This window comes from Melitaea cinxia, chromosome 3 (assembly GCF_905220565.1).
Source record: "Melitaea cinxia chromosome 3, ilMelCinx1.1, whole genome shotgun sequence".
Lineage (NCBI taxonomy): Eukaryota > Metazoa > Arthropoda > Insecta > Lepidoptera > Nymphalidae > Melitaea > Melitaea cinxia.
Window position 1 is genome coordinate 7,387,371 of NC_059396.1, and position 21,248 is coordinate 7,408,618.

Below are 21,248 nucleotides of genomic sequence, written 5' to 3' on the forward strand. Positions count from 1 at the left end.
AAAACCTATTAGTTTTTAAATATAATTATTAACTCTCCTATATATATGTATGTTGTGCTGTGTGGCTACGGCACTAAAGAATTTAGCCACCCCCTCTCTTCCCGTGGGTGTCTTAAGAGGCGACTCAGGGATAACAAGGTTCAACAACCACGCTGGAACTTAAGAAGCCGACCGATGGCGGGATAACCATCCAACTGCTGGCTTTGAAATACACAGGCCGAAGACGGGCAGCAGCATCTTCGGTGCGACAAAGCCAGAACTGCGGTCACCAACCCGCCTGCCCAGCGTGGTGACTATGGGCAAAACACATGAGTTCACGTTATTTTTGGCGTAAACTTGTGGAGGCCTATGTCCAGCAGTGGACTGTATAGGCTGTAATGATGTATGTTTACCATTCGCGGTAGGTACAAGTATTGTGATGCTTACTTACTAATTACTTTAATTACTTCATAATTGATAAGGGATTGTTTCATTTATTTTAGACGCTTAATAATCTCATAATTGAAAAATATAATAAATGATAGAATTTAATAGAGAAGCGTGGTGAGCAAGAGGTTCAGCTGTGAAAAACACGTCTAATATTTTTTCGTAACACAAGAGAATTAGAAAAGACTATATAGAATGAGATCGAACTTTTCTCTTTAAAATAACCAGTTGGGGATAACGCTATTTCATGGATAACGATACAAATAGACTTTGACTGTGGGAGCTAGAATAGGCCATTAGATCAGGTTTCTCCTCAAATAATAAATATATAGTAGAATTCGATGGTAACAAAGAAGGTAAATAGAATAATGAATCAAAAACTTTTAACTAACAGGTACCGTCATCCGTCTCATAGCGTTATCCACAACTGGTGAAACAAGCCTGTATATTATATTAATGTTTTGGCTTCACACATATTTTACGCTTTTAGGTATTACTGTAGGTATATTTTTCAGTGATTTCGAAAACGTGTTAATGCTTAATAAATATGTACTTGGATATTTAAAGTATGGCAATCAGGTTCTATTGTTTGACTCAGGGCTTGGTAACGTTATAAATAAAATACCAGTAAACATTACTAATTTTTTCCGATGCTCTTTATACCGTTAAAATTTTTAACGGTAATTAGGTAACGCAACGGTTTTAACGTTATGTTATCGGTAAATAGAATTATAACACTAATAACGATATTTTTACCGATACCTCGTCAACGTTGCCTCTCCTTGGAAAAATTGTTCAACTTAGTTTAGCAGTGTGTCAACAAGCTGGGTTTCGAAATGGCTACAGAACCGTAAACCATATCCATAGTATTCGGCAGATTATACAAAAGACAGAAGAATATAATCAGCCGCTGTGTATGGCATTTGTGGACTGTACGTACGACGCGGCGACGATGATGGTCCATATCCAAGACTAGAGAACAAGACCTATTTTCCTTCGGCGCGGGGTAAGACTGGGAGTTGTAATATCACCGAAACTGTTTACCACTACGTTGGAGGATGTCTTTAAGAACTTGTCTTGGGGGGAACGAGGCATCAACAACAATGGCGAATACATTTCTCACCTTCGTTTCGCCGACTGTATCGTTATCTTTGCGGAGACGTTGGATTAGCTAGGTGACGCCAATGCTGGCTACGAGGCCAAATGCTGGGCGGGCTGAACTGGTCCTCCCGATGAGTTAGTCTCGGGATGAATTTGGACAAAATAAAAGATATGTTTGATAAGTATGTAATGCCGAGCTCGGTATCGGTCAATAGTATCCTTTTCGAAGTTATTCAGGCTTATTTCTACATAGGGAACACCACACACATGCTCTTCGGTTTAGAGTACTCTGGACCTGGCTTTTTTTCAAGACGTCCGTTTGGTCTCGGAACGTCCGCTTAGATCTTCCCCCTTCTAACCCTTCTATCCACACTCGCCTTATACACTTTTATCGTCAATCGTTCTTCACGAGAGAGAGAGAGAATGCTCTCGACATGACCAAACCATCTGAGCATACCTTTCTCAATTTTTGTCACTACATCTTCTTGTAGACCACAACGTTTCCTTATCTCACTATTTCTTATGTCTGTCACTCAGTTTAACTCCTATCATACTTCTTAATGCTCTTATCTCAATTGCATTTATTGTGCTTTCATGTTTCTTCTGCCATACCCAACTTTCACTTCCGTACATGAGTGTCGGAACGAACACCCCATGCATAGCCAAACAAGCCTTGTTAGAAACCTCCCGACTGCTCATAAATGAGTGCAAAGCTCCATTCACCCTGTTTCCTGCTTTCACTCTTCTTTCAATATCACTCTCACACTTTCCATCTCTTGTAAACTTTGAACACTTTTTCTAGGAACACCATTCAACTAGTTCGAAAAATCTTCGAGAAGGACGCGTTTGGCAGGCTTCGTCGAGTCTTCACTTCGAAGTTTCCGCAATGCTTGAAGACAAAAGTCTTCGACCAATGCGTCTTGCCTGTTTTAACATACGGAGCCGAGACGTGGACACTGATGAAGGGACTGATCCAGAAGTTGCTCAACGTGCAATGGAACAGACTAAGCATATATATGATAAGATTGCCGGTGTAGACTGGATAAGGATTGCAATAAACCGGGATGTCTGGCGTGAACTTGGGGAGACCTATGTCCACCAGTAGACTGCATAGGCTGAACGGACTGATAAAATATAATAATCTATAATAAATAATTAATCTATTACATCTATCTCATCAATCTACATTCTAAATAAATCATTTGGGTTCTATAGCATTTATTTATTGTTTATTAATTATTGATAAAAATTAAATAAAACATAATTTTACTTTAATAATTTACTGTAATACATGAAGATATCAGGCTCCATTCTTCTTTAAATTTATGTTAACTACTTCGTTACAGTTCATCTTATATAGTCTTTGTTGTATATTTGACTACATATCAAGGTTACCTTACTTACCTTTCCCATGAATATCATGAACGTCAATTAATTTAATTTAATTAAAGTGTCGCTAGTACGAAATCAGGACGAGTATATAATCGTTCTGGTGTAGTGTTGCGTGTAGTCATCTAACACGTCAGCGGTCGTGGATCGATTCCCGCTTAGAAAATAAAATAAATTCCAAAAATGATGAAATACGTATTAATGTACTTATTTGTAAATTGAGGATAAAGTTTTATGCTTTTAACCTAAAAAAAGACAGACTTCCACACTAACACCCTCTGTCAACCACTATTTCACTCCCTTGGGTGTAGAATTTTCATAGGTTGAAAAAGGTATTTATTTTAAGCCAGTAGTACAAAAATAAATTTTCATGCATCCGTAATTAAAAATTACTGACTTCCAAAGTTTCAATCCATGTTTATGAAATAGTGGTAGAATTTCTAAAAATCCCTCCTAAGGGGGTGTCTTTTCAATAAAGTTACCCTATTTACCAAAATTTTCGTGTACCATCAGAACATATTCGTTTATAACAGTTAGACACAAAAGTAAACTGACAAAACTATTATATATATTTACTAGCTGACACCACAAACGTTGTTTTGCTGCAATTTCATTATATTTTACTAACCCTCTTAACACCCCCCTCCCCCTATTAACTTAGGGGTATGAAAAATAGCTGTCGTTCGATTCTCAGATCTACCCGATATGCACACAAAATTTCATGAAAATTGGTCAAGCCGTTTCGGAGGAGTTTAACTACAAACACCGCGACACAAGAATTTTATAAATTAGATATATATTAACAGTGCAAGGGGATCAAACTCGCAATCGCCAGCGCAACATATTACTTATATCTATAGAAATAAATAAAATACGAGTATCTGTTTGTTCCAGCTAATCTCTGAAACGGCTGCACCGATTTTGATGGGACTTTCACCGACAGATAGCTGCTGAAGGATTAACTTAAGCTACTTTTATTCTAAACATTTATTTATTTTGTAACTCTGCAAACTGACCAATATTTTTTTAATTCCACGCGGACGAAGTTGCAGGCACAGCTGTATATATATCTTTATATATATATTTCTTGCGTGCATGTGTATGTCACTGAACTCCTCCTAGACGGCTGGACCGATTTTGATGAATTTTTATTGTGTGAGTTCAAGGTGATTCGAGTATGGTTTAGATTCACAATTGGGTCCACTGTTAAATTTTTATTTAACTAATTTTTCATTTATAAGTAGTTGTTAATTTTGGAATGTTTTACATTGGATCCGGTAGACTACGCTACCATCGCAGAATCAAATATTATTCTATTTTAATTTCGGTTTGTCCCGACAGTTGGTTGGACAGGTAATTTAAGCCATTAAAAATAAAGAGTTTATTATAATCGTTGCAGTCAGTTCAAATGAAACTGTACCTACATTAAATCGATGTTATAAGTAGGTAGTCTTTTATAAGAATGGGTTGGAGATTGGAGATACAACCACAAACAATATAGAGCGTTCTAGTTTAGCTATTAAAAAACGATGTCAAGGACTCGCAAGTTTCCGGGTTAATTATATGTGAGGCCCCCTTTTTCGTTATCAACAAAGGATAGCTTGTTTCAATACGGCGACACGTAGTCGTTCGTCACTTTTTGTTTTTCATGAATACATGATTTTTTTGTTCGATACACAAAGGTTCTCAACCAAATCCTTGTATCTTTTGTAATGTATTCGGCAGACATTTGAAAATTTAATTCGGTTCATAACGTGTACGGGATTTTTCGGCGTTGAAAATCAATGTCACAATATATTCAATTAGGTAAATATTTGTGGTAGACCTGGAATTGAAAGCGATTTATATGTCTATTTGGATTATTTTTATTGCAATAAAAAAAAGAAACATTATGTATTAGTAGTATTGTTTATATTTAATTTTTATCCAACATTGATTTCATAACAGGAGTCAATCAACATTTATAGTAGGGGAAATAAAATGTAACAGAATAGTACAAGGGGAGACCTTGTAATTCGTAAAGTACCCCCTACCATACATGAACCCTTTACATACGATCGTTCGTCTAGGGTAACTGATCAGTATAGTAATAAACGTTAAATAACCTTGAAATAGTAGGTACTGGAGACCAAAATTCTGTTATAGTTTAATTGTTATCTACTGCATCCGACTGTATGCTAATAGGAAATGATTCTTAATCTCTGGGTTTGCCTGGATTTCGTACTTACCCAAACAAGGTATTTTTTAAAGAAAATTAAACTTTAACTCCTAAAAACAAATTCAGTGGTCAACCAACTGCAAAATTTAACTACAAACAAATGACCAAAATTGCAATGTTACTGTCGGGATTTTGCGAATACGATAATCTCAGCTATCCTTTATCTTAGATTGGACGTTTTTTGATATGAAAGTATTTTTTACTACTTTAAATCGTATTATATAGCATTTTATAAATATAATTAAATATGTGCGTACTTCTAAACTTTTGATTTTATAATTCCTTCCTTATGTAAACTTAAAAAATGTAGCTTTTACCCGTAAATTGAATAAAACTAAAGCCGATATTTTGAAACTAGTCTAGGTAGAACTAGATACACCAGTATATAGTTATTTAACTATAGCATTAATTTCAGCTTATTTAACTATTTATTAAAAGAAATCTGGACTTTAAGCAATTTATTTAATTTTTATAGTAATGCTGTGACTGTGGGTTACTCCTAAATCCAGCGACAGTAAAAATATTTTGTATGGGTATGTTTGTGCAGATAATTTATATATTTTTTTTAACTATGAAATCGGAAATATTTTGTAAATCAACTAACAAACAGTATGTGTATTGTAGGGAGATGCCAGTCTAAAGCGTATAATCAATATAGTACTACTTATTATGAATTAAATATTAGGTAAATAGTATAAATAAGAACTCATAATATGATAGCTATATCTATATAGATCCTACTAATCTTTTGAATATTAAAACTATTTTTTATTAATAATAAAGCAGTAAGCATTGGTATAAGGCAAATCAATATAATACAAACATAGGCCTCAGAATGTAGCTGCAGAATGCAGTCAGCATTCTCTTACGTCTCGAACATAGGCATAGATTTAGAGGTATGTAAATAAATAACCACGTGACATATTCAGTTGTTTATTATCTATACTGTACTCAAAATTGATCCGAAGATCACATCACATAGTAATTTCATAAATAATATTACAATGTCATGTACTTTCTGTGATTGCTCATGAATAAAAAAATGTTCACAATATTATCAATACTTTGTTCACTGGACCGGTTTACCTTTTAGTAGACTGTACCTACTACATAATAACATACCATTAGGTATTGAAGAACTTACAGTGTACTTGATGAGAGATATAATTATAATCAACATTATTGTGTTGCAGTTCATTTTTTTTTTTGTTAATATATTTACAGTTTTACATTTTTTTTTGTGATTTACAAATAAATTCTTGAATATTTAATTAATTAGGTCTTCATTATTCCATTTGGATTTATAATAACAGTACTTTATAGTTAAAAATATCACAAAATGAAATATATTATGTGTAAGACACACGCAACATTAAAAATACAACAAAAAGAAAAATATAAAATCCACTAGAAACCTTGGGCCTGAAGAGTCCCTTCTAAAGAGGAAGGATACTTTCGATGTTCAATATTATAACGGCAATTTGATACCATAATAATTATTATCACACTAATTAATTATAAAAGTAATCGATTGTCTTACAATAAATGCGTCAGATCATAAAATTTTGACAATAAAAATTAAAGGCAACAAATAATCAATGAAACGATAAATTTCAACACAAAACAAAAAAGACAACTTATGTATTTAAGAGTCATATAGTGCCGTATTGATAAAAGCGAACTGTCCCACGGCCAGCCAGCCAGCGGCCCGGACGATTAACAACCAACGCAAACAAAACGCAACCATCTCCGACGAGTTTAACTCCACCTTCCGCTATTCATCTTTTATCGATATGGCATTTCACTTATGATATACGACAATAAATATAACGCACTTACACATTAATCACTTCTTTAATTCCGACGCTAGGAATTATTTCATAATATATACCTAAAAATATAATCACGGCACAAGTATCCCTCCGACTAAATTACTAACGTAGTGTCACTTTATCAGGATTTAGAATCAAATATGTATTATGTATCTTAAATATTTCATTATTAATATATCATTATCAAAATATCCACTAAATGGGAGGAATAAATCAAATTATTAATATTTTTATTCTAACATTAATCGCATGACTGATCAACAAAAAGGATATGGACTAGGAATAATATTAGGCATCGGGCTCCCTCGCCTCGCGGCGGCGCCCTCCTGCCTCTCTCTATCCGCATATCACCTCTACATACATACGACGAGATAAATTTGATCAAAAGTTAATACTGTTCATGTCGAAAACAATACAGGGAGCTATTTCAGTATCTGGACTCGTTGACGGCTCGATCGGACTCGATCGTCGGTCGCTATTTGTGCTTCGATAGACAGGGATCGATCGAAAAAAAATATGGTTATCTAGCAAAATCTATCTGGAATAAAAGCCGACTTTCTATCCTATAATTTAGGTAAATAGCTTGGAAGTATGCCTTGCTTTAATATTGTCCGACAACGTTCATTGTATTTCGATTTGTTAGTCCACTACCACTCTACGAGTGTCGTGATCTATTCTAAGTGGGGACGCGGCACGGGAACGACGGCCGAGCGGACGAGCGGCGCTCCGCGACGCGCATTGTGCTCCGGCGTCAAAGTATCGGTGCCGAAGGAGAGAAGCGGCTACACTATTGGTGTTTCATAGACCCTCTTAATCTAATCTAGTGTAAACTTGTCATCTATAAAAACAATTTTACAACAAAATAATAATTAACATAAATCTCACAAAAACGCTCACAGTAGGAGTGGGGTGGTGCAACTTTCGACTCCGGCCTCGGCCTTCGGCAGAAGCTGCGGCCACGCAGACGCCCGCGGGCGCGCGCCTGGCCTAACATTACTCGCTTATATACAACAAACACCGCGCGGCGCCGGGGGGCGGCCGCGCCGATCTTTACAGGAACTCATATCGTATCTTAAAAAAATAATATACAATAGTAATAAAACATTTGAAACCTCACTAACTACTATTCGACGATCTCGGTACGATCTCGATAAACCATTCAAACGGCTCCGGCGTCTCGAATTCTATTCATATCACAATCGCATGACCGTGCCTGAGAATCGTATCCCGCTACTATGTACACACTCTTTCCCGAAAGCACGCGCGGGCGGCGGAGGTCGCCGGGTGGCGGCCGCCGCCCGCGCGGCGAATTCCTCGAAACTTAACCACCTCCGATGGAAACCTGTCCCAAGTGTGTCAGAGGCGCGATCGCTGGGGGCGGGGAGGGGTGCGGGGCGCGGCGGGGGAGGGCGTTAGGGGGGGCGCAGCGCGGGCGGCAGCTGCACGGGGATGTGGTAGTAGCGGCAGGCGGCGCGGCGGCACGCGCCGGCGGCGGCGTCGCGGCACACCACCACGCGGCAGCCCACCACCTGCAGCCCGCACCCTGCGCACCAACACGTTACACGTTCGCCTCGCGACCGCCACCGCGCACGCGCTCGTGACTCATTATCACTACGCGACTTATGCAAGCTACGGCTACGGCTACTGTTTTAGGACCACGTTTATATATTGAATATGATAAAATAAATGTCGTCGACAAAAATTGGCGTGAATAAAGTTTTAAAATAAAAGTTAATAGATACTGAATTTCGTTCTATTTATCTAAAACGGCTACATTAGATCTAATTATTGATAACAACAACGACGAGATTTTTCTAATAAAATACAAAACTACTTTTAAATAGGCTACGCTAATATTTTGTAACTAATAAGGACTAATCGTTCTTAAAGATCTAACCTACATATTAGTGACAGATCATGCAAAAAGAAGGAAATCTGCAGGAACTTGGAACAATGTATTCATGCAGGTTTTATTAAATCGATTAGATTGTATTCTCAACTGTGGACATTTATCAATTTTAGTAGTCATATAAACAGTTATAAAAATATTTTACTTCACAATTGATTTCGGATAAAACTTAACGGTATAAAAATATCATACCTTCACGAATATGAACGAATCTGCAGGTAGGTCTCGTACATCCTTGTCGATTAAAATCTTGGCACACCGGGAGGGTGTCCAGTAACTGAAAAGCGTAAAAATCATTCATAAGAATTTGTTTATAATTATATGTACATTCAAACAGTTTTTTCAAAATATATACATACGCAGAAAATATTATTATTTAATAGAATTTTCTTTAAAAACTTTTTCACTAGGTCCCATTTATTCACACTGCCAATTGTTGTTTAAATTTGCATTTCATTTCTGATTTTTAAGGTTATATTTTTCTATTAACTCGTCGTTGTATGCATAAAGATAGTGTATAAATGTGGCATTAACAAGGAGTCATTTTCATATTCACAACAATGTGAAAGTTTATTTAACTCGAAGGTCATCTCGTGACAATACATCATCATCTCGCATATTTTATATTGTGAATGAACTGTTTGAATGACAGAATAACTAAATCATCTACTTCATAAACAGTCAAAAAATGTTGAAAGTGATTTAAAAAACTATATTTAAAAATACTGTACATAGAGTAATATTTGTATGATATCTGTGAAATATCTGACGGTTTATGAATTTTATTTGTTAATAGTGTTAATGCTAGCTCTATCACTTCATGAACATTCATACATCTGACACTGAAAGTATCCTCATTGCACAGCCGTCTGAAAAAAACGCCAAAGTAGTTTTTGTAATATCAAAGAGCAAAGGTACAGTGACCTTTGACACATCGCTCACGCGTACTCATATCGACCCTCTAAAGAATTAAACAAATGCGTGTGTAGTTTCTCAATCGCTACGGTATTATTCAAAGAACAAAAATAAGACACACGGAAGGCGAAATTGCTCGAAATCAAATCTTGTTGCTGCTTTAATATTACAATAACTTTACAAGATTTGTTGCACAATATGATTGTACCTTCCAAGCATTCTTTATCAAGTGGCGCGTTGACAGTGTGTCACTTTTATATTGTAATATCCGTCATCGACAAAAACTGTACACGGTGAAATACATTACGAGCCCAGAGGCGGAGCTGTTGTTGTGAATAAGTTCCGTAACCGTAGAGTAGTGTTAAAGTACGCTGCACTATGCAAGTAGGTATGAATATATAATATCTAAATGGCATGCAGAACGCTTGAAATATAATCATTATTGCGCAGCCAATCTTATTTAAGCGTGACTATATTTTACAAAAAAGCTAAAGCATGATGCTAGACAATTTGTACCAGGGCGAGGGCGTTCTATAAGTTCTGTAGCGTCCAAAGTGTACCCATTAAAACCAACGGTCGCTATAAAAAAAAAGCTTAAATAGGCTGTGTAGGGATATTTGCGAAATGTGTCTGCGTCGGCTGTGAGAGTCCATCGTGAGTTCTTTGTAGAGGACCGAGGACAGTCATGCTGGTCGGTAACGATAGGTAGGCATGGTTATATGTAAAAAGACAAATTAAACTTATACCTTTAGCTTACATGACAGTTCTGGACGTGACATGTTAGTGGTAGTACAAACTGCAACATAATGACCATTAGAGAGTGCGGTTACTGTACGACAAACAAAAGAAAACCAAGTATATTAATTACGTCTACGGTGAGTACTTCAAGTAAGCATCAGAGGGGCTTCAACGAATCTTAAGCGAGGAACTGAAGCCGCAACGGCGAAGCACTTTAAGCATTGTATAAGAAAACTCAAAGTGGTTAATTGGCCCGAGCACAAAGAAAAACATAGCAACCTCTCTCGAGACGGACGCTCGTTACGTTAACGCTAAGTAATCGAGGGCATCACTTTGATTTCTCTTATTTCACCACCGTCAATTCGACCACCAACTACGCACAAACTTACATTTACTTAAAAAGCGTGTAGCTTTATATTACTTAAAATAACCCCCTTTCTGTAGTTGACAGTTGACCGTTGGAGGTGAATTTCTGACATGGAGTTGACATAATTTCTTTACTATCAATAAGAACTGTTTAATTTTACTAAAGCATCATTTTGCAACGTTATTACATCAATTCAATGACAGAAAATAAATCACTCGCTTCGTTATGTATTTATTAATAAAATTATACCTTTACTGAAATAACCGCAGTTTCGCAGTAAGTTTTAAAACGACTATTTTAGATTGTGATTAATATTAATTGCTTTTGTTATTTTTATTAAAATGAATACATATACATGCTTTAAGAAAGCGGTGTTTCAGTATAGGCTACAAACAGGAAATCACTTATATTGAGGATATTAAAGTAAGCTGATTATATCTTACCAGGTGTAAGCAAGGCAATACTGTAGAGTGACTTCTTCCACATTTGAAAGCAAATATGTTTCACTATACAAAAAACTAAAAATCGTCAACATGTAAGTTGTAGCATCAACTGTTCAATACAATATTTAACTGATACAGTTACAGCACAATGACTAAATGATTGATGTGACGATGACGTTAAAACGTATGAACGGCTTCACAAGCAATGCCATCACTTTTAGGTATGCTGAAAATTATTGCCACAGACAGTTTAGATAGGCTCTGTCCAAGCTAGTGTGAGAACTTGGCGGTTATGTAAAGATAGCTTTCGAAGAATAAACACACGTCCCCACCGGTCGCCAAGTGCTACAGGAAGGTTCTTAAAATGCTTTATTTTTGTATCCTCGGCGGTGGTGTGTCAGGTTGACACGAAGCTTAACCAAGCGTACCCCAAGCTTGTTTTAGTAGCCTATAATATAGGACGGCATGATGTTTAGCACGCATTTTTTTTTCTCATTAAGCGCTTAGTCTACTTTATTACCTACATCACAACTAAATGTTACTACAGAAGCAAACTTACGAAGCAAGCTCATAGGAGGTGTTGAATTATTCGATGTATTTATATCGCAAATAAAAAGAATAAAATCGGTAGAAATTACAATTTCAATTATATAAGGTTCAATAGGATTTTTATTATTACTATTTTTTTTTTTAAAATATGATATGTCTTCGACTGGCAAACGTAAAATGTTAAAGGCTAAGGAGCAGGTATAGGTGATATGCGAGTTTGGTTAGAGCGAACACACTTGAGCCCGTGATCGAAAATAGCAGGAGTGCAAGAAAGCCGCCGAAAACCCAAAAGGAACGCCGACTCGGAAGTGTCAGGGTAGCGTTAGTAAGCGACATGCTCGCTCGGGGCGGTGTGTAGCGGGCACGCGCACTCGTTACCTGTCCGCGCTCGTCCGTGTACTCCACGTACGGAGCGTTGGGGGGCGCACAGCCTGTCCGTCCGAAACAAAAAGCGACAAAAGATTGCAATGCGGACGACAGCCGAAGCGGTCATTCGGAAGGCATGTAACAGAAAGCGTTAAAAATAAATAGAAAGAAGTGCGACTTAAAAGAAAATGCGGAGCGACGCTCGTCAGCTCCGCGGCTCTACTGATGAACACGCCGGCACACTTAGCACACACGAGGAGCACTAGAATAATGAGTAAAGTACCTGATGAGCCAAACGTATATAGGGGTGGTGGGTTCTATCCATGCGAAAATTAGAAGGCGGCTGTGTTAGGTGCGGGCTCGCTGCTGCAAGCCGGTAACCACTAGGTACTGCCGACACAATGGCCAAAGCGCACCCGTGCGGAGCTCCTCCGAGAACAAGCGTGTACGTAGCGGGAAACGGGATCGACGGACTAAGCGCTCAACTCTCAGTACGACGATACTCACGATAAACGACGATCGATAAGAGGTAATAAAAAACGTACAGTCATGCATTTCAAGCGTTATTATTACCGGGATCGTAGATACGAGAAATATACACGCATAAGATAAAACGGTAAGTGAGTAGATACATAATAGAATAGATATCATAGCGTAAAACTACCTAGACATCCGCGAAACGGAAACCGCTCGCTTCGTCCTTACAATAGTACAATACAAATGTGACAACACGCCTAGCGCTAACGCCCCGACAGGCCGGGGCCACACTCGATCGCACACGTACGAGTCTCTACGCGGAGACCCCGCGCCCCGCGCCCCTCCGGCCGCGGCCCACCCGCGCACCGTCTTAGGTCGTCTTCATTTTTTTGTAGGGGTTGACCGCCGCGGCCGCCGCCGCCGCCGCCGCGGCCGCGGAGGGCGGCGTGGGCGGCGGCATCGCGTACATGTACGGCTGCTGGTAGAAGGCGGGCATGTGCACGGGCGGCGCGGGCCAGCCCGGCCTCATCATGAGCGGCGCGCGCATGAGGCCCGGCATGGCGGCGCGCGCCTTGAAGGCCTGCTGCGTGTAGGCGGCGGCCGCGTGCGCCATGGCGGACTGCTGCGCCGCAAGCGCCAGCGCGGCCGCGTAGTTCTTGTGCGCGACCTCCTTCGCCACGGCCGCGGGGTCGGGCGCGGGCTCGGCGCTGGGCGCGGGCGGCGACGCGGCTTGCGCGGGGGCCTGCGGGGCGGGCGGCGCGGGCGGGGCGGGCGCGGGCGGCGCGCTCGATGCGCCCGACACCGCCGTCACCGCGGCCGGCGGGGCGGACGAGGCGGGCGCGGGGTACTCACATGACACGGGCACGAACGGCTGCTGGAGCTGCATCAGTTGCTGGTACGTGGTCGCCGGCTGGTACACGGGAACTCCGGCTTTGTCCGCTGCGGGTCGCTTGTACGGCACCACTCCTGGGAAGGCCTGAAACGAGACAATACGGTTGAATGATCGCGCTCGATCCGTCGCCCGAGATGTCGATTTAATTTTTGCTCGCAGCCGTCGGGATACTTACGAAGTTATCGTAATAGAAGGATCCGACGCTTTTCATGTCCATCTGAAAAGATAAACGAGACGGTTGAGCGGGGTTCTATGGGCTCGAGGGCGGGGTGGAGGGCGGCGCGGCGCGGGCGGGCGGGGGCGGCCGGCCCGCGCCTCGCCGCCCGGAAGGGGCCGCGGGGAGCGTGCGGGCGGGAGCGGGCGGGGGAGGAGAAGCGTGCAAAGCTGGCGGCTGTACCGGTGGCGGCTCGAGCTCGGCGGGCGCCGGACGTTTCTTGCCCGGCTCCGAAGTCGCGCTCGCTGCCGGCTGCTGCGATGCGGCGGCCGTCTACGTGAAGCCAAGCGTCGCAGGACGGGACAGAAACAATAACAATGTAATAGATGCACAGAATACACCTAAAGCTCGGCGTAAGGTGATATTATGCGATAGATAAAAAAAATTAAAAGTGAAGCGTGAGTGCGACGGAAGCGTGACGCGGGACGACACCGCGGCGAACTCAACAGAACAAGCTCTGCGAAACATAAGCGGCGTCGCGGCGAGCGAGACCAAGCGGAAGAAGACAAGCGAGCGCGAGCGAGCGAGGCGAGAGCGTGCAGCCTGGTGGCGTACCGCGCCGCGCGCCTGCGCCTTAAGGTGCGCCTGCAGGTGCAGGGGAGGGTGGAAATAGCGGCAGGGGTCGCGGACGCAGCGGCCCTTGACGGCGTCCATGCACACCGTGACACAGCCGTCGTCGTGCGCGACAACGGGCGGCGGCGGGTGTGCGAAGCGACACTCGGACTCGGCGCGCTTGCACGCGCCGCGCTGGAACTCCCGGCACACCTGCACCACCACACACCAGCCATGTCGCCGCTCGCGCCCTCGCTCCCGTCACCACGCGCGCCTCTCTACCCGTTATTTTCGTCTACATCGCACCGCTGTTTAGCGTTTTATATTTTTGTTTCGAACCTATTTGTACGCGACATAACTTCTATATTTCTCCTAAATTCAAACCGCGACAACGATGATTAACGATATGAAAAAATTATCGACCTTAACCAAGAACCTTTTGCATTTTTGCTAACAAATGTAAGTGAGAGCAATTCATTTCACCCGACGCCGCTTTTTTCGAGTACGAAAACTTTACGTTATGATATTTTTAAAAGTAACGCATCCGTCGCATCTTTCATTAAATAATTATTTTTAAGTAATCAAAAACTTTTTATTAATTACCGTAATCACAAACTGGCACCACTACATTGTAGGCACAAAAAATTATTACAGTTTTAAGGCAAGGAGGCGGCAGCTTTTATTGTGAATAATGAAACTATATTTTCGATTCTACTAGTAATCATTAACTATGTGAGTTGTAAGTTTTAGATAAAGCGTGGCATTGTTGCCGACGTTACGCCAACAGTGTAGACCCTTCACCGGGAGAGAGTAAAGCGAGTGTTGCTCGCAAAGCGCACGCGCAGACGTATTGAGCCAGTGCGCCCACGCGCCACAGACACACGGGGACAGGTATAGGCTCCATCGCCTTTAATTTGCTTAGGAAACCGACACATGTTTGATTAATAGTAAATATTGAGCTGCCAATTTATATTTAAGTATATTATATAACTACTATTATTAGATAATTCGTGTCGGTCCCCAAAATATGTGGCAACATCAGGAAGCGCTACTCAGGTGTTAGGGACAATTAGAGACTCAAACAGGTAACGTAATGTTCTTACCTCGAGACGGTCAGTGCGCGGCAATTTTTGCTGCAGCACTGGTTGCTGCATCACGCCTAGCGGCGAAGCCGCTGCGGCCGCCGGGTCGTGGCCGAGTACTGCTGGCACCAGCTGAGGCGCATAATATTGGGCATACGTCGACCCTACGCCGGGTACGCCCGATAAGTATGGCGACGTCGCCTGAGATAAACATACAAAATTAGTTCTCACTTGGATGATAATTACAATTTCATATACTTTTTCTTGTATTATAAATGATCCCAAAATATTTTAAGTAATAAAATCCAACAAGCCCTAGTAAGTTCAAAAAGCGTAAGTAGAGTTAATATATCTGCGTAAGAACGTACTATTATTATTAGTATTAGTAAAGTTAGCGTAACTGAAAGCTCGGCATGCTTTAATGTATTTAAAATCGAAAAATTAAAAAGCATACGGTTTGTCCAGTAAGCTACCTCCACCGGCCAAAGGATAGGAATCAGGTTCGGAAGTGTTGTTATTTGAAAACCAAAAGCCTAAACTAACATAATAATATATAGGCAAAGTAAAAGGTAATAGGGACAGGCGAGTGGTACGATCGGTGTGAGGGGCCGGCAGTGGCGGCGCGTCGTCAGCGAGATTACCTGCGGAGCGAGCAGGGCGAGACTGATCGGATCCAGCGCGGCGAGGTGGCTCGCAGCCGCTCCCGCTCCGCTCACGCCGCCCACCTCAACACAAAACCACACAAACACGCTACTCATCGTGCGAGGGACAGCCCGCGCCCGTACTTCGCCCCTCGATGTCACTCCGCGCACTAGTCCAACCAGCTTTCTACTCAAGCGCAGGAGTTGCGTATGTACGAACTAGAAGCTCCTGAAGGAGAACACAGAGGCGGTGCGAGGAGAGACCCCGAGGAGATCGGGCCGTAACGTTAGCAATAGTGTGAATAGTGAGGGAGTATATTTCAGTGATTTAATTTGCATTACCGCTTATACCCAGTTCATACAATTGTAAGTTTGGAAAGAGACATGCCACTTAAGGAACAAATAAAATTATACAAAACAAACATGCTTAAGCTGTAAGGAGCGATCGGCCTTCGGCGAAAAATTTAAATTGTACCTGTTATTAAATAAATCTACGAGTTGATGATATACAACTGTACAGCTACATACTTGTTAACACTACCAACTCAGAGCAAAAGTTTAAATTGAAGCTCAGAACTCCAAGAGCAACTGTACTTCTTATAGAAAAGTAAATAACTATTAACTTACAACAAACACTTGTCTGCATCTAATGAATTTTCTTAACAGAATTGATTCGATAATAATTGTTACATTAAAAATTAAACTTACGCATGTATTACAAAGTAATTAACAAGTTATTATATCTTTAGAAGAAATTAATATACAGGAACAATTTAAATTTTTAAATAAGGTATATCTACGTGTAAATCAATTAATGCTCAAAAATTACATAATAGCAAGTTACACCGAAAGCTGCGTGTTGCGTGCACAATGTACCTAGTATTTGAGGGCCGATCGCTCGAAGCATTCATTTAGTGTTAGCATATGTAAAACGAATTCACTCACCACAGTTGGAACTTGGCCAGGCAGCACCTGGCCCGGCGTCAACCCCATCTGCTGCATTAAAGCGTTCTTTAGTGCTAGGTGATTCCGACCGTTGATGAGAAGCTGATCTTTGAGATGCTGCGGCGGGTGGAAATACTTGCAGGGCGGCTTCTCGCGGTTACACCGACCCTGAAAATTTATAAATTCACAATCACCTTCAAGCTTTTAACGGATTTAATTATTTCTTTCACATATATTGGCAATATAATTAAAAACGATGTTTCTGACTTCGTTCGCGTGGAATTTAGCAAAAAACTTAGTTATAAAATGAGAGTTAGGAAAGAGTTGTAAAATAAATAAATTTCTAAAATAAAAGTAGTCATATTTACTCCTTATTATATTAGCTATCTGCCAGTAAAAGTCTGTCAAAATCGGTCCAGCCGTTTTAAAGATTAGCCGGAACAAACAGACAGACGGACAGACAAAAATTTTAAAAAATGCTATTTTGGTATATGTACCGTGTATACCATCCATTTGATTTAGTAAAAAGCTGTTAATTTAATGTTACAAACAGACACCGCAATTCTATTTATTTGTATAGATTTGAAAAGGAAATAATATTAATATGGAAGGCCTTTATTTTTAGGCTTAATCGGGAATCACTCAAATACCAAAAAATTAATTACTCTTTATTTAAATTTGTTTGTAATTGAATATATTATAAAAACGTGACATTTATGACAATTATTTAATTTTTAGCTTATAGGCTCAGTGACGACGAGGTAATTAATATCGAAATCAAAACCTACCGCACCCGTCTATGATGATTTATTTACACTCGCGTAATTAACTGTCGCAGGACGTGACAGGAAGGGCTTCGTAGACGTTTTATCTCTAAACGGCGAGCTCCACGCTTTACTTTATTCACAAAAAAAAAAACCGGAAAAAAGCTTATCGCCGTTTTAAAGAAAATACTTAAACAAACAAACTTCAACTGAATACCAAAGCAATTTAGTTAGAAACTCGACTGATAACGTCTTTGGTGCAAATTTATCGTTCTTACTGTTGTAGATTTTTATAAAGTTTCAGTACAACTTTTCAAATGTATGATTTATGTTACAATTTACTTTACAAATTCAATAACAAGCGGTCATATTAAGTACCTTCGCAAAACAGCGAACGCATTTAATCAGATTATTAATCTAAGATGTTGTTTTGGTGGGATTATAGTTTGTAAAAATTTATACAACAAAAAGGTAAAGCAAGTATAACACCGGTTTATGTGTATAAATCAGAGTATTCTATAATTTTAGTTTTTTTATCTTTTTAAATTTATTACCAATAATGTTAACTTTGATTCTTATGAATTGTGAAAGACATATAAGAGTCAAGCCGCAGTGGAGCAGATTCACGGATTAAGTTTCAATTCTTCTTTTACCAGAGACAAGAGTTCTTTGATTAGCAGCGACACATTTGCAGTATCAGTTTAGTTCAATGATTTCATGATTAATTTATTTTGTACACTAGTGCCTCGTGAAAAAAAAGATAAATGCTATCGTCCTTTTCAAGCCGTCACGTTTTATAATCTTATAAAAGCATTTAAGCGGTAACAACCAAGTCCATATGATTATAGTTAGTTCCTAAAAACAAAAACAAAGTAGCAAATATGTATATTTTTTAATTAAACACGGATTTAAATATATCAACGAATCGAATGCAGACGTACTGGAAATTTCTCAGTTATTAAACTTCGGCGATGCATGCTACAACTAGCTAGTAGAAGCAGTCGGCTGCATTTAGATTAACTTGTTACTGGCAGGCATAATGTTAGTTGGCCGGTCCTCTCGCAGTTAAGCTCGGGATAAAGTTATTATTTCCTGTTACGCCGCGCCGTCTACTTAACCGAGTTTCGATTCCTAGCAAGCCGTTTGTGAAACTTGAATGGGTGATCACGTTTCTGTTTTAACTACGATAACTCACTTTGGTCTATCAAATTGATATTTATTTGAGGAGATGGTTTCGACAATATGTATCGTATACTTGATGGGCATTAATTTGAATTAGTATTTGATTTACAGTGTTTTTATTTATTTAAAAGTGCAAGTCAATTTTATCCCCTGTTGTAGAAATATTTGTCTTGGTTGGACTAGTTTGCAACAATTGAAGTCCCGCTTCCAACAGTTTGCAATTCGGATTTATGCAGGTGGAGTCATCGATTAGCGTGACAGATTCCCGCCGTGACGAATTACCGCATCGCCTCAGACGGACGGCCGACGTTCCAGCCCTCTCTACACATTACAATGCATTAATTGCTGCCACTATCTCTCTCTATTTAAATATTATTGATTTTGTACGATCTCGTTAGTTCGTTACCTTATGAGTTTCAACTTTCAAAAATATATATCGCAATTGATTCTATTGTTTTATAATATTAGTTCTATTAAAATATTTAGCTTAACTATATCATATATCGCCATCTATTTTTTATTTGTTAGATCAGGTGGTCATATTCTGTTGTACTCTGAATGAATTAACAAGAGATGCTTTATTTATTATATGTTATGGAAATAAATAAATAAATAAATTTTGCGTATTCAGCGTATGATTTATTTCTATACTTACTACTTACAACTTGTTACGAAATAAGAATAACGTATATTTTTAGAATTATATCGGTTATGTCGGCCTAGCTTAGAATGTTCAATAGGCACTTGTTAGGGTGAATGGTGAAGGGTTAACGGTCGCAGGGTGGACTATAACCATCCAAAACTAATAACATTTTTGTGAGTGTAGAGATGAGGAGTAACTCCCTTGCCATATCCTTTATGACACAATGCTCTCTCGCAGTAAGGGTTTAGTCGGTATCATTTACTACGCATCTATTCCAAAATTAAACAAGAAAATATTTAAACAAATATACAACTCACATCTACATATAAGACTAAAACGAAACTTACACATATTTATTTGGTTACTGTTATTTTACGTTACTAAATGTGCTTAAAATGTCCCGGAAAGCGTGTATCACTATGGAAAAGTGACATCAATGAAAAATGAACGGAGGCGTTTTTGTCTCGTGGAGCCGAGTAAAGCCGCCGAGTGCTCTTTAAAGCTGTAACGCGTATAACGAACGGTCCTCGAGTGCAGTGTAGTGCAATGCAGTTGCTGCAGTCGGGCAGTAGGCACGCGCCGGCACCTTCGTTACTGCCGCGCGCGCCGGCGGCGACCGACTTAACGAGACTAGGTAATTAATACGGAAAAATTACTGCGCTGCAACCTAGACTTTAACAAAACAAAAAAATATTTGTGAATGCAATGACTGTTTATACTTAAATCGTTAAAATAACCGTTTGGTTTACTAATTAATACACCGACTATTTTGTTTTATACACATACATACATGGCACGAGTGGCGTAGTAAGCGTTCAACTAAGCGTTCTATGTAATACATAAAATAAATGAGGGTTTTAACAGATACATCATATCGACACCTGATATAAAGAATATTGTAACTAATGAAACAATGTTTTCTAACTATACCATCAAAATACTGAGGGAAAAAAAGGTAACTTTCAATCTGAGATTCGTATTTATACGACCACTACAACAATTTTCACATGAAAAAAAATTTCATGTTTTTCAATTGATTCAAAATAATTTAGATTTCTGCTCAAAAAATTGTAATTTCGGTTACGAAAATAATAACATATATCCGAAATGAAGTAAATGAATAGTAGAACAATTTACTTCTTTAACGGATGCGGCTTTATTTAACATCACTTGGCCACTTTTTAAATGCAACAAAATTGTAAAACGCTATCCTGAGAACTTAACAAAATGAGAAACAATGTTCTTCATATGAGGTGTCTATATTATATCCGAAACTATTAGATGTAGAAAGCAGTATTTAGGGATAGTTGATTTTTTTTGTGATGTAGGTAAATGAAGAGTTTATCTTAAGAGGGTGGGAAAGATGGGGAGATTAAAAATAAATCACCTAACTCAACAAAATTTTATATTGCATACATTTTTCTTCAATAAAAATAAACAAACACGTGTTTCAGCGTTTGTCAAAAGTCAAAATTCAAGTCTTTAAAAATGTCGACAAAATATAAGTATAAATCATCTTTACAAAGAATGTTGCGCGAACCTATTTCTATAAGAGATCTTTTTTTTGTGTGACTAGGTCGCAAACAAGCGTACGTACACCTGA

General features: G+C 39.5%; 1 protein-coding gene and 1 long non-coding RNA gene across 3 annotated transcripts in view; one reads left to right on the forward strand and one right to left on the reverse strand.

Moving 5' to 3' along the window:
* The first annotated feature begins 1,396 nt into the window (after nucleotides 1-1,396).
* Nucleotides 1,397-2,748, forward strand: LOC123669136. The gene is made up of 2 exons (XR_006745693.1): nucleotides 1,397-1,432; nucleotides 2,330-2,748. It is a non-coding gene; the product is annotated as an uncharacterized LOC123669136 (long non-coding RNA).
* Nucleotides 2,749-8,703: 5,955 nt separating this feature from the next.
* LOC123669367 (protein muscleblind) overlaps nucleotides 8,704-21,248 on the reverse strand; it is a 58,027-nt gene continuing 45,482 nt past the window's right edge. Inside the window, exons 2-7 of one of the 2 annotated variants that reach the window (XM_045602973.1) lie at nucleotides 17,057-17,224; nucleotides 15,492-15,671; nucleotides 14,317-14,601; nucleotides 13,798-13,839; nucleotides 13,583-13,706; nucleotides 8,704-9,152 (exon numbers count right to left, since the gene is read on the reverse strand). In XM_045602973.1, the coding sequence (XP_045458929.1) occupies nucleotides 9,118-9,152; nucleotides 13,583-13,706; nucleotides 13,798-13,839; nucleotides 14,317-14,601; nucleotides 15,492-15,671; nucleotides 17,057-17,224 (834 nt within the window). In that variant the 3' untranslated portion in view covers nucleotides 8,704-9,117. The remainder of the gene's footprint in view (nucleotides 9,153-13,582; nucleotides 13,707-13,797; nucleotides 13,840-14,316; nucleotides 14,602-15,491; nucleotides 15,672-17,056; nucleotides 17,225-21,248) is intronic. The other variant, XM_045602974.1, reaches the window with a different exon arrangement.